Raw genomic sequence first — 14,357 nt, forward strand, 5'->3', positions numbered from 1 at the left:
GGGTTCAAAAAAGAACTAGATAAATTCATGGAGGATAGGTCCATCAATGGCTATTAGCCAGGAAGAGCAGGAATGGGGTCCCTAGTCTCTGTTTGCCAGAAGCTGGGAATGAGCGACGGGGGATGGATCAGTTGATGATTACGTCTTCTGTTCATTCCCTCTAAGGCACCTGGCACTGGCCACAGTCGGAAGACAGGATACTGGGCTAGATGGACCTTTGGTCTGACCCAGTAGGGCCATTATTATATTCTTATATTCTTATGATTGAGGCACATTGACAAAGCAGTGTTCAAAAGTTTGCACAGTTGCATTTTGTCTAATCTAAGGCCCCGATCCTGCATTTGGATCCTCGCAAGAAGACTGTTATGCCTATGCAGAGACCTGTTGAAGCCCCAAGGGTCAGCCTGTGTGAATCCAATAGAAGGATCAATTGATTGTTTATTATTCCTTCCTCCATCCCTTATTATAAATAATTTCAGTCTGAAAAGCTGTTAATTCAGAACCTTCCACTAGACCACACAAATATTTAATGATTGTTTTAAAAAATCTCTATGCTTTTAGGACAGATAATATTATAAACAATAAATTAGAAGTTGCATCTACATAAATGTATTTAAAAATGATCAAGATAATGTTACAACCTTGTCTTCATTTTTATAAATTATGTATAATTTGTTATGATGTTATTCATTTAAAAATGTGCAGTCCACAGGACCATAAGAAATAACTCTTTTCTGTGAACTCTTGTAATTGTGTTTAGGAATGGCCAATCAGTGGGGGAGCATGGAACCTAGGAACACAGACATATCCTGAAATTATTATTACAGGGTAAGAACACAACAGAAGGTTTGTGCTTTTACAAACATTCATATCTTGAACTTTTAATGATGTACATCTATAGGTCAGCCCTACCCATCTCACAATATAGGTGGCTGACTAGGGCATCTGAATATGAACACTCTAACTCCATTACATAACAGAAATTTATATTTCTTTTAGGGTGAAATTCCCCCCAGTCCAGAGGGCCTACAGAAGTACTTATGCAGCACTTAAGCTCAATAATAAAGTCTTAAGTAGAATATAGAGCCTTGTGCTCAAGATAGGGTTACCAGTTCTGGTTGGACATATTTCTGGAGGTTTAATCACATGACATAATAGTTAATTTAATATTAATTTTTAATTCTTGGAGACTCCAGGATGATCCTGGAGGGTTGGTAACCCTAGCTCAAGGGTAGGAACCATGGACTGAGACTGCAAGCCAGTAAGGGTCCCGTATACCCCTGAAGAAGGGATCTAAATATCCCCAGGAAGGTGTGGCCAATGCAAGAGAGTGCTGTAGTCTTCAGTGGGTATTAGGGAGGAAGAAATAGCATTAGAAGGGCAGAGAGCCAAGAGTACCACAAGCATTTCTGCAGGGGTGGTTTTGTGGTTTATTGGGGGCGCTGTGGTTGGATTGGCGATGGAACCCATTTAGTGTTAATCTCCCATAATTTGTTTGAGTGCTGTGCATTGGTGTGAATTTTACCTTTCAAGCTAGATTGTGTCTGTAATACACAGCCCTGCAGTAGAAGAGGGTGGAGGGGGCAGGGAATCACATTTCAGTGACAGACTCAGGAACAATTCTGGATGACTCAGATGCGTGAGTGGAGAAATATTTACAGTATTAAAGTGTTCTGTGGTTTTAAGCACTCATCATGACTACCAACTCTTGGAATAAGTTTTATTTATTGAGAAATGCCACCCATGTAGAAGTATGAATTTTGTCCATATTGGGGTTACTCATCATTTTTCTCCTACTGATAATTCACTTTTTAATTGCCTGTTTTATTTATCCATAGAATGTTAATTACAAAGCATAAGTTTGGATGTGAATTGGTTTGTACTAACTGCTACAAAATCGCGTATTTTACCAAGATAAGCAGCTTGATAGCCAGACATTTTCTTATAGACATAGTTATGAAGAACTAAGGATTAGAGCTGGGCAAAATTTTTTGTACAAAACATTTTTTCAATGAAAAATGTAGATTCGGTGACACCAAAATGTTTTGTGAATTCATGTCGGTTTCACCACATTGGTTTGGTATGAAAAACCTTTAAAAAATCCAAAATTCATTTCAACATTTTAAAAACAATACCTTTAGGTTTTTTGGTTCAAAATGACTTTTTGTTTCATAATTTACTTTTATTAAAAAAATAAAAAACTTTAAAAAAATGCTTGAAACCAAACTAACGCGTTTCATTTCAGGTCAACAAACTGTTTCATTGAAACCAAAATGATTTTATTTTACTTTTTGATTTGCTGACAGTTTTGAAAATTTCATGTTCCGTTTGATCCAAAATGATTTTTTTTTCCACTTTTTTAGAATTGCCAAAGAACAAAAACAGCTCTACAAGGGATATGATTAATCTCTTAAATTTGTAATTGATTAATACACAAATATGACTGTATTGGAATATGTTGAACTTTGTTTCACGAACTAGCATAAATGTTGGATAACTGTTTGTAAGGCGATATTTCTTCAAATACAATTTCAAAGTCATATGGGGCCACAATATCATCTAGTCCAGCAGTTCTCAAACTGTGGGTCGGGACCCCGAAGTGGGTCACAACTCCGTTTTAATGGGGTCGCCAGGGCTGGTGTTAGACTTGCTGGAGTCCGGGGCCAAAGCTCAAGCCCCACCTCCTGGGGCCGAGGGCTTCAGCCCTGGGCGGCAGGGCTCAGGTTAAAGGCCCCCCGCCTGGGGCTGAAGCCCTTGGGCTTCGGCTTTGGCCCCCCAACCCGGGGCGGCAGGGCTCGGGTGTGCTCAGGTTTTAGTCCCTCCTCATGGGGTTGTGTTGTAATTTTTGTTCTCAGAAGGGGGTTGCAGTGCAATGAAGTTTACGCCCCTCCTCCCCACGTACGTATACTAGTCACCCAGCTCTAAAGGCAGCAATATGCCAGCAGCAGCACAGAAGTGTCAATATCACTTTTCACAGCTGACTTAGTGCCCCATTGCCACCTTTATTTCTGCGCTGCTGCTGCCACCTCAGGGCTGACAGTCAGAGCCCCACCACCTCCAGGTGAGGGTTGCAGTGAGGAAGGAGAGCCTGAGCTCGGACTGCCTCCCAGTGAGGAACTGGGGGAGGGGAGGAGAGCCCGAGCTTGGGTGGCGGAGCTCAGGCTGTCCCCTTTATCCACGCTTCCCACGTATGCAAGGCCCTTCTGCATGAGCCCCAGCAACACAGGGCTGACAGCCAAAGCTCTTAAAAAACCAAACAAACACACACACAGTTTGTGCCTCCCTTGACACATTCCTGTGCCTCTCCTTGCCCCATAGTTTGAGAACCACTGGTCTAGTCCCACCTGTTTATCACAGGCTACCACCACCACCCAGCCACCCTCACATGAGCCCCAACAACTGAAATTGGACTAAAGTATTACAGCCCACAGGCATGGGTGGCATGTGAACCGCCTGCTTAGGATGGCTAGCCTCCAGTCCCGCCCCTTCTGCCCGAGGCCCAGCTCCTTCTACCCGCCGAAGTCCCGAGCCCCCCACTGCAGCTGCTGGCCCACCAGCCCCAGCCATGGGCCACTCTGGCCAGCCCGCCTTAGTGCCCCCAGCTCCGGAGCGCCGAGCAGACCCAGCACCCTGCTGCCCCTGCCAGCCTGCCCTAGCCTCAGCCCCCATCCACTTTAGGGAAGAGGAGCAGCCTGGGCTTGGACCGCGGGAAGCAGGAGTGGGCCTTGGAGTGGAGTATGGATGGGGCTGCAGTTTTAATAGTACTGTTACACAATAGATTACCAATTGAAATGTATTAAATATTTTGGATATTTTTCTACATTTTCAAATATATTGATTTCAATTACAACACAGAATATAAAGTGCACAGTGCTCACTTTATATTATTATTTTTATTACAAATATTTGCACTGTAAAAATGATAAAAGAAATAGTATTTTGCAATTCACCTCATAGAAATACTGTAGTACAATGTATTGCGAAAGTGCAACTTACAAATGTAGATTTTTTTTGGTTACATAACTGCACTCAAAAACAAAACAATGTAAAACTTTAGAAAACTTTTCAATTTACCTAATATAAGAACTGTAGTGCAATCTCTTTATCATGGAAGTTTAACTTACAAATGTAGAATTATGCATTCAAAAATAAAACAATGTCAAACTTTAGAGCCTAAAAGTCCACTCAGTCCTACTGCTTGTTCAGCCAATCGCTAAGAAAAACAAGTTTGTTTACATTTATGGGAGTTAATGCTACCTGCTTCTTATTTACAATGTCACCTGAAAGTGAGTGTTTGCATGGCACTTTTGAAGCTGGCATTGCAAGGTATTTACATGCCAGGTATGCTGAACATTCATATGCCCCTTCATATTTCAGCCACTGTTCCAGAGGCCATTCTTTCATGCTGATGATGCTCATTAAAAAATAATGTGCTTATTAAATTTGTGATTGAACTCCTTGGGGGAGAGTTGTATGTCTCCTGCTCTGTGTTTTACCTGCATTCTGCCATATATTTAATGTCATAGCAGTCTCAGATGATGACACAGCACATGTTTGTTTTAAGAACACTTTCACTGCAGATTTCACAAAATGCAAAGAAGGTACCAATGTGAGATTTCTAAAGATAGCTACAGCACTCAACCCAAGGTTTAAAAATCTGAAGTGCCTTTCAAAATCTGAGAGGGATGAAGTGTGGAGCATGCTTTCAGCAGTCTTAAAAGAGCAACACTCCAATGCAGAAACTACAGAACCCGAACCCCTCAAAAATAAAATCAACCTTCTGTTGGTGGCATCTGACTCAGCTGATGAAAATGAACATGCATCGGTCCACTCTGCTTTGGCTCGTTATCGAGCAGAACCCATCATCAGCATGGATGCATGTCCTCTGGAATGGTCGTTGAAGCATGAAGGGTCATATGACTCTTTAGCACATCTGGCATGTAAATATCTTGCAACCCCAGCTACAACAGTGCCATGCAAACGCCTGTTCTCATTTTCAGGTGACATTGTGAATAAGAAGCGGGCAGCATTATCTCCTGCATATGTAAACAAACTTGTTTGTCTGAGCGATTGGCTGAACAAGAAGTATGACTGAGTGGACTTGTAGGCTCTAAAGTTTGACGTTTTATTTTTGAATACATAATTCTACATTTGTAAGTTCAACTTTCATGATAAAGAGATTGCACTACAGTACTTATATTAGGTGAATTGAAAAATACTATTTCTTTTATTTTTACAGTGCAAATATTTATAATAAAAATAAATATAAAGTGAGCACTGTGCACTTTGTATTCTGCATTGAAATTGAAATCAATATATTTGAAAATGTAGAAAACATCCAAAAATATTTAAATAAATGGTATTCTATTATTGTTCAACAGCAATTGTGATTAATTTTTTTAATCACTTGACAGCCCTAGTAGATTTTTGTTTGTTAATAACTGCACTTAAAAACAAAACAACGTAAAACTTTAGCACCTACAAGTCCACTCAGTCCTACTTCTTGTTCAGACAAACGAGTTTGTTTACATTTATGGAGATAATGGTGTCCACTTCTTATTTACAATGTCACCTGAAAGTGAGAACAGGTGTTTGCATGGCGCTGTTGTAGCCGGTGTTGCAAAGTATTTACGTGCCAGATATGCTAAACATGCTTCAACTTGTAGATTGCACTTTCTTTTTTCTTTTTTTACAGTGCAAATACTTGTAATAAAAAATAATAATATAAAGTGACTGCTGTGCACTTTGTATTCTGAGTTGTCATTGAAAGCAATATATTTGAAAATGTAGAAAAACATCCAAAATATTTATAATAAATTTAAATGGGTATTCTGTTATTGTTTAACAGTGCAGTTAAAACTGATGAATCGCAATTAATTTTTTAATCTTGCGATTAATCACAATTAATTTTGTAAACATTTGACAGCCCTAGTGAAAATGCTACAGGGTAGCTGCTAATCTAACCTGGGGGAAAATTCATTCCCAACCCACATATGGTGATCACTTAGACCCTGAGAATGTGAGCAAACACTAGTCAGCCAAGCACCTGAGATGGAGAATGCTCCAGAACACTGGCCTATCCCGTACCATTTCCAGCCATGGCCATCTCTGATGCTTCAGAGGAATATATTGTGGGAGTGGAGGAAATCCCTTCCTGATACCTGCAGGTGGGCAGCTGAAGCCCTGAAGCATGAGTTTTAGGAACATAAGACGTAAACTGGAAGTGATCCCCGGGCTGTTGAACCCTGCACTCCACCATCACAAGTAACTCATCATACAATTGCACTCATAAATTTGTCAGGGCTCTCTCTTAAAACTAATTAATTTGTTCGTCCCCATCACTTCTATTGGGAGACTATTTCATAACCTCACTCCTCTGATGGTTAGAAACCTTCTTCTAAATTTCAGCCTGATTTGTTCATCGCCAGTTTATACCCATATGTTTTTATGCCAACATTGTCCTTTAGCTTAAATAGTTCTTTACCCTCCTACATGTTTAGCTCTCTGAGATATTTATAGAAAGCAATCGTATCCTCTCTGTCTTCTTTTTGCTAAGCTAAACGAGCCAAGCTCTTCCAGCCTTCTCTTATAAGATAAGCCCTCCATTAACCTGATTCCATTACCATGATCCTCCCTTAACCCTAGCAGCTCTTCTCTGCACCTCTCCCAGTTTGAATTAATCTTTCTTGAACATGGATGACCAGAACTGTGCAAAGTATTCCAAACAAAGTTTTACCAGAGCCGGATACAGTGGCATTAATACTTCTCTGTCTCTATTGAAAATGCCTCCTGATGCATCCTGGGATCGTATTTGTGTTTACCCCACAGCCACATCACATTTGTGGCTCATAGTAATCTGTGAATTACCCTCACACCCAGTTCTTTTTCCTTCTCTATTGCTTCAACTGATGAGCCCCCAGCTTGTAGCAGAAATTCTTATTATTAGTCCCTAAGTGCATGACCTTGAACTTTGTACTATTTAATTTCATCCCATTTCTATCACTCCCATCTTCAGGGTGATCCAGATCTTCCTGTATAATGTTCCGATCCTCCTCTGTACCGACAATGCCTCCCAACTTTGTATCGTCAGCACATTTCATTAGCCCGCCTTCCTTTTATGCCAAGGTCATTAATGAAAATATTGAATCAAATTGGTCCCAAGATTGATCCTAGAGGAGCTCCATTAGTAACCTCCCTCCAGTCTGATAGTTCACCTTTTAGCACAATTTGTTGCCTTCTCCCATTTGGCCAGTTCCTTATCCACCTTACAATTCTTGTACAACTCCCCACTTTCATTTAACTAATATTTTCTCGTGTGGTACCATATCAAATGCTTTACTGTGACCTAGTGTGGCAGAATCTGGCCCTAACAGGGGTTATATGAAATGGATCTCTAAATAAACAGTGATTTTCAAAAAGAAGAGTACTCTCATGACACAGTTTTAAATAAAAACTAATTTACAGGCCACTTCAGAGACTCTATTCTGTGATATATGTGTCATGTATTAAAAGTCTGGAAATTTCTCTTAACAATGCTTTTTAAAAAGTCTTTTATCTGTGAGCTTTTCAGTTTAAAAACGACTATTGTTAAAGTGTGTGTGAGAGCTCTCTTCTATAAAAGATTAAAATTATTATTATGCAAAATCCTAGACAACAGTCACTTGTTTAGTAACAATAACTGTAGTAACATACGGTCAATGTGTACTTCTTTTGGTATGTGTGTACACTACAAATCAATTAAACTGATTTAGTCTATTTACATTGAATTAATTGCCCTTCTAATATAGATATAAATTGCATCATTGCAATGTAATAGTTAACTTCAAGGTTAGACTACACTGTAAGAATGATGGAAAGGTCACCTGAGTACTGTATTATATAATAAATACAGTGACTCATTTCTGCTGTTTGTATTTTCAGTAACTGAGGGTTGAAATTATATGTAGCTATATCTTGTTTTAACCAACATTTAATTTTTTTTAAGTCATGCAGATGGATCGATAAAGTTTTGGGATGCCTCTGCCAGTAAGTTTTTAAACTTCCCTTTCTCATAGAATTAACAAATTATAGTATATAACAATATTGGGAGAGAGGGGGAATTATTTAAGATGGTGGTATCAGTAAGCAAGTAAGAGTAATGGGTGAAATTAAGAAAATAATCATTAGGCTGAATATTAGTAAGAAAAAATTGTGGCAGTAAGATATAAGACTGTAGAATAGTCTCCCAGGGGGAGTGGTGGAAAGGTCAGAAGTTGGACATTGAATACTAAAGTGGACAAAGCCCTCTAAAATATGCAATAGGAGATAATCCTGCAGTGGATCGGAGAGTTAGGACTAGGCTAGATCTAATGGGTCTGTTTCAACTCTAATTTCTATCTTTCTGTGAGTACAGTATATATTCCTACTTGTAACTGGATTTTTTTTAAAGCTAAACCTGTAATAGTTCATCCTATTGCACATATAATTCAAGATTCTTGACATCTAATATCAGGCTCTATATAATCTATTTAGTGTTAAAGCGAATGTACAGTGTATTACATTTATGAGTAGGTGGACTGGTTTGGGCAAGATAAGAACCAAATCTGCACAGGTATGTTTGCACAGCATTGTGCAGCGAGCAGGAGTGAGCCTCCAAGCCCAGGCTGACAGACTTGGGTTAGCGGGGCTCATGATGTGTAGACAGCACTTTGAAGTTGCAGCTCAGGCTGGAGCTTGGCCTCTGAAGCCCACCCCCACCCCACCCCTAGGCATCAGAGCCCGAGCCAAAACTTCAAAGCATTTTCTACACAGCTTTATGTTGACTTAGGGTAGGAGGTTTGCTCCCATTCCCACTGCATAGACATACCTTACCAGTCTTCTCTCTGAGCTTTACGAAAAGTTCTTCCACTGCACTATCAACACACACCCTTTCAGGCAAAAGCCTCAGAAAACAGCAGAGTCCCATGTTGTGCATAGAGTGGGTCAGAAAATAAGGAGCTTGTTTCCCAGAAAAATTTGACTTTTTGACAAAAAATTGTTGCTGAAAACCTACATATTTTGGCCTAACACTGAAATATTTTAGTTCAAAATGTTGCCACTATGCCTCATGGGAATTGTAGTTTAGGTGTCTTATTCTTCCATTCTCCTTTATGACCTGAGCTTTCTGGCTTAACTACATTTCCCATGATGCATCAGTTTTGTTCTTGCTGAAGGGAGGGATGCATCATAGTTCTTAAATATGGTGCATCATGGGAGATGTAGTCTGACCAGAATGACAGCATAAGGTGCCTGAACTAAAATTCTCATGAGGTGATGTAGCACTTTCATGAATCAAAATATTTCAGTTTTCAGTCAGTCTTTTCTTTTGTTTGTTTTTTCCTATACATGGTATTAATGTTTTGGGGTAATTTTACTAAAAAATGTTATCAATTAGACCCTAAAGTCTTTCTCAGGCAGTAGTCTTTCTCCTATCTAGCAGCAATCTCTGCATGTGACAGGCTGGACAGGAGGAAAGGGGAGATTCTCCTTGCCCTTGTATTGCAATACTGGGAGGTGAAGCTTTGTTAGATTTCTAGAATCTTACCAGATGTCCACCGAACATGCTGAGAAGTGATTTTTCAATAATATATCATTTATATTTTCAAAATGTATCAAAAAGACTCTTTCTCATGAAGGGCCAGGCACATGTCAAGTTTGCAGTATATTTCTTCAGCCATTGTTGAGCAAAAAAAAAATCTTTATATTTTAAAAAAAGATTTTTGAAAACAGATTTTTTTCCCACTTACCTTTAACTCAGAAATGGCTGAGGGGTTTTCTGCAAGCTTTCCACAAAAATTGGGAAAGAAGCTAAGCATATAAGAACTTAGCCCTAAAGGAGGATTTTTCAGAAAGTTGTAATACAGTGAAAATGGTGCAGTAAAATATCATATATGTTTAGGCCCAGGCCTGAGTATGCTGCAGTTCATAGCTGTATTGCCCCAGGGAGAAAGTTGGTAATTAGTTGTGATTCAGAGTCACAACTCTTTCTCAGCTTGTCCCTTGCTCCAGTCGGGAAGTAACTTACTCAAGCCCTGAAAAAAAAGTGTAGTTTACTTGCCCCCTTGTTACTGCTCAGCTAACCAGCACATTGGAAGGAGGGCAAAGCCAAGTGCCCCACCCCCAACTATCTGCCAAGAGTAGAGAGAGTAGTAGTATGTGGACAGCCCTTGCTCACCTTTCTGCACTTGAGCCACACTGCAGGGAATGTTAACATGGCCACGTAAGGTGGAAAAGAACTCCTTGCATTGCTGTATTAGGCTGGTTCACAGTCTGCCCCATATGATATATGTAGCACCATGTTTGTGTATGTATTTTATTGTACATATATAAACTTAATTATAAAGGAGGAGATTTTCAAAGGCACAAATGGGAGTTAGGCATCCATTCCCATTGAGTGTCAATGGTACTAAGGCACATAAGGTACAAATTTCAAAAGTGTTGCAGTGATTTAGAAGCCCAAGTTCCGTTTTTAAAAGTGAGTTCGGCACTTAGGGGCTTAGGCCCCAGTGAAAGTCAATGGTACCAAGTCACTCAGGCACTTTTGAAAATGTTACCCTTAACAGCCGGTTGTGCTTTGAAAATTTCCCTGTGTTAGCAAATAAACTTTGATGGATGTTGTATCATTGTGGGTTGGGTTAAACCTCTTTGTTATGGCTTGGGCATAATCACCACCTTGCATTCAGGATGAATATAAAGTTGTCATGGAATGCTAAACTATATTATACTGTTCAGCCACTAGATGGTGGTGTGTGTAACATACCTTACTTAAGCTAACATTAGCAAGACCTGGCAGAGCACTAAAGGATCATACAGTGAACGCATCTGGTGTATATATCTCTGAGAAGTAACATCTGTAATAAGTCTATATCTGATACAGAACCCTGACCTGCTAGTAGCAGCCCTGCAACCTCCCATCGAGAAGAAGCTGCTGCTCCTGATAGATCAGGATGGTGGCTGACCTATTGGTCTGCAGTTAAAGCCATTGAGAATAACAAAATAGAAAAAGCCAAAGAGAAGCAAGGGAGAAGAAAGAAGGTTGTGGACATCTGCGAATCCCTCATCTGTTTACATTTTCACAAGAAGACACTGAAACAAATTGACTCTTATACATCAGCTAGAATGGGGACTCCAGCAACAACAATATGACATAGTATCAGAAGGAAACTAGTGCCAGAGGAGAATGAACAGAAAAAACAAAGCAACAAAAGTTGCAAACAGAAGGAATAAAGCAACAAAGATTGCAGGATTTGATCAACATGCACTCTTCAATTCCCCAGAGAACTTTAGCTTTGACGAATTAAGCATTGACAAGTTTTTAAAGTGCTTGTACACAAATGCTAGAAGTCTAAATAATAAGATGGGTGAACTAGAGTGCCTCGTGTTAAAGGAGGATATTGATATAATAGGCATCATAGAAACCTTGTGGAGTGAGGACAATCAATGGGACACAATCATTCTGGGATACAAAATAAACCGGAAGGACAGAACAGGTCATGTGGCGGGGTGGGAGGAAGTGGCACTATCTGTGAAAGAAAATGTAGAATCAAATGAAATAAAAATCTTAAATGAATGCACATGTTCCATAGAATCTCTATGGATAGTAATTCCATGCTCTAATAAGAATATAATAGTAGGGATCTATTATCGACCACCTGACCTGGACAGTGATAGTGACGATGAAATGCTAAGGGAGATCAGAGAGGCTATCAAAATAAAAACTCAATAATAGTGGGGTATTTCAATTATCCCCATATTGACTGGGTACATGTCACCTCAGGACGAAATGCAGAGACAAAATTTCTGATACTTTAAATGACTACGTCTTGGAGCAGCTGGTACAGGAACCCACAAGGGTAGAGGCAATTCTCGATTTAGTCCTGAGTGGAGCGCAGGATCTGGTCCAAGAGGTAACTCTAACAGGACCGCTTGGAAATAGTGACCACAGTATAATAACATTTAACATTCCTGTGGTGGGAAGAACACCACAACAGCCCAACACTGTGGCATTTAATTTCAGAAAGGGGAACTACGCAAAAATGAGGAGGTTAGTTAATCAGAAATTTAAAGGTACAGTGACTAGAGCGAAATCCCTGCAAGCTGCATGAACGCTTTTCAAAGACACCATAATAGAGGCTCAACTTAAATGTATACCCCAAATTTAAAAAAACAGTAAAAGAACTAAAAAAGAGCCACCTTGGCTTAACAACCATGTAAAAGAAGCAGTGAGAGATAAAAAGGCATCTTTTAAAAAGTGGGAGTCAAATCCTAGTGAGGTAAATAGAAAGGAGCATAAATACTGCCAAATTAAATGTAAAAATGTAATAAGAAAAGCCAAAAAAGGAGTTTGAAGAACACCTAGCCAAAAACTCAAAAGGTAATAACAAAATGTTTTTTAAGTACATCAGAAGCAGGAAGCTTGCTAAACAACCAGTGGGCCCCCTGGACGATCGACATACAAAAGGAGCACATAAAGACAATAAAGTCATTGCAGAAAAACTAAATGAATTCTTTGCTTCAGTCTTCACGGCTGAGGATATTAGGGAGACTCCCAAACCTGAGCCGTCTTTTGTAAGTGACAAATCTGAGGAATTGTCACAGATTGAAGTGTCGCTAGAGGAGGTTTTGAAATTAATTGAGAAGCTTAACAGTAACAAGTCACCGGGACCAGATCGCATTCACCCAAGAGTTCTGAAAGAACTCAAATGTGAAATGCAGAACTATTAACTATGGTTTATAACCTGTCCTTTAAATCAGCTTCTGTACCCAATGACTGGAAGATAGCTAATGTAACGCCAATATTTAAGAAGGGCTTTAGAGGTGATCCTGGCAATTACAGACCAGTAAGTCTAATGTCAGTACCGGGCAAATTAGTTGAAACAATAGTAAAGAATAAAATGGTCAGACACCTAGAAGAACATAAATTGTTGCGCAAAAGTCAACATGGTTTCTGTAAAGGGAGATCATGTCTTACTAATCTATTAGAGTTCTTTGAGGGCGTCAACAGACATGTGGACAAGGTGGATCCAGTGGACATAGTGTACTTAGATTTCCAGAAAGCCTTTGACAAGATCCCTCACCAAAGGCTCTTATGTAAATTAAGTTGTCATGGGATAAGAGGGAAGATCCTTTCATAGATTGAGAACTGGTTAAAAGACCGGGAACAAAGGGTAGGAGTAAATGGTAAATTTTCAGAATGGAGAGGGGTAACTAGTGGTGTTCCCCAAGGGTCAGTCCTAGGACCAATCCTATTCAACTTATTCATAAATGATCTGGAGAAAGGGGTAAACAGTGAGGTGGCAAAGTTTGCAGATGATACTGAACTGCTCAAGATAGTTAAAACCAAAGCAGACTGTGAAGAACTTCAAAAAGATCTCACAAAATTAAGTGAGTGGGCAACAAAATGGCAAATGAAATTTCATGTGGATAAATGTAAAGTAATGCACATTAGAAAAAATAACCCCAACTATACATACAATATGATGGGGGCTAATTTAGCTACAACTAATCAGGAGAAAGATCTTGGAGTCATCGTGGATAGTTCTCTGAAGACGTCCACGCAGTATGCAGCGGCAGTCAAAAAAGCAATCAGGATATTAGGAATCATTAAAAAAGGGATAGAGAATAAGATGGAAAATATCTTATTGCCCTTATATAAACCCATGGTATGCCCACATCTTGAATACTGCCTACAGATGTGGTCCCCTCATCTCAAAAATGATATACTGGCATTAGAAAAGATTCAGAAAAGGGCAACTAAAATGATCAGGGGTTTGGAATGGGTCCCATATGAGGAGAGATTAAAGAGGCTAGGACTTTTCAGCTTGGAAAAGAGGAGACTAAGGGGGGATATGATAGAGGTATATAAAATCATGAGTGGTGTGGAGAAAGTGAATAAGGAAAAGTTATTTACTTGTTCCCATAATATAAGAAGTAGGGGCCACCAAATGAAATTAATGGGTAGCAGGTTTAAAACAAATAAAAGGAAGTTCTTCTTCACTTAGCGCACAGTCAACCTCAGAAGGGACTTACAATCACCTTAAACCCCTCCCAGAGATAACATCTCCTGACACAGTTCTGACGTTATTCTGAACTGCATGGGCCAGTTCATCACAGAAACAACTTACTAAGACAAAAGCTATGCATTCACAGTGCATGGGATCACAATGTAGCAGCTATGATAGCCCTATTGATAAAGGGGGAAGAACTCAATAAAGGATTTGATGCTACTGGACTTTTGAGAGGAGATCCAGTACAAAACAACTTAAGAGACAAAGCTGAACCATACAGCGTACAAACTCCCCCAGCAGAGAAACCTCGAAAGAGACTAGCTGCAGATTTAT

General features: G+C 39.6%; 1 protein-coding gene across 8 annotated transcripts in view; it reads left to right on the plus strand.

The window, feature by feature from the left end:
* STXBP5L (syntaxin binding protein 5L) overlaps positions 1-14,357 on the plus strand; it is a 420,013-nt gene that overhangs the window by 292,898 nt on the left and 112,758 nt on the right. For all 8 annotated transcript variants that reach the window (XM_043538749.1, XM_037909775.2, XM_043538743.1 and 5 more), the window contains exons 13-14: positions 761-828; positions 7,985-8,025. In XM_043538749.1, coding sequence (XP_043394684.1) covers positions 761-828; positions 7,985-8,025 — 109 coding nt within the window. The remainder of the gene's footprint in view (positions 1-760; positions 829-7,984; positions 8,026-14,357) is intronic.

The sequence above is a fragment of the Chelonia mydas genome, chromosome 1, assembly GCF_015237465.2.
Source record: "Chelonia mydas isolate rCheMyd1 chromosome 1, rCheMyd1.pri.v2, whole genome shotgun sequence".
Taxonomy (NCBI): Eukaryota; Metazoa; Chordata; order Testudines; family Cheloniidae; genus Chelonia; species Chelonia mydas.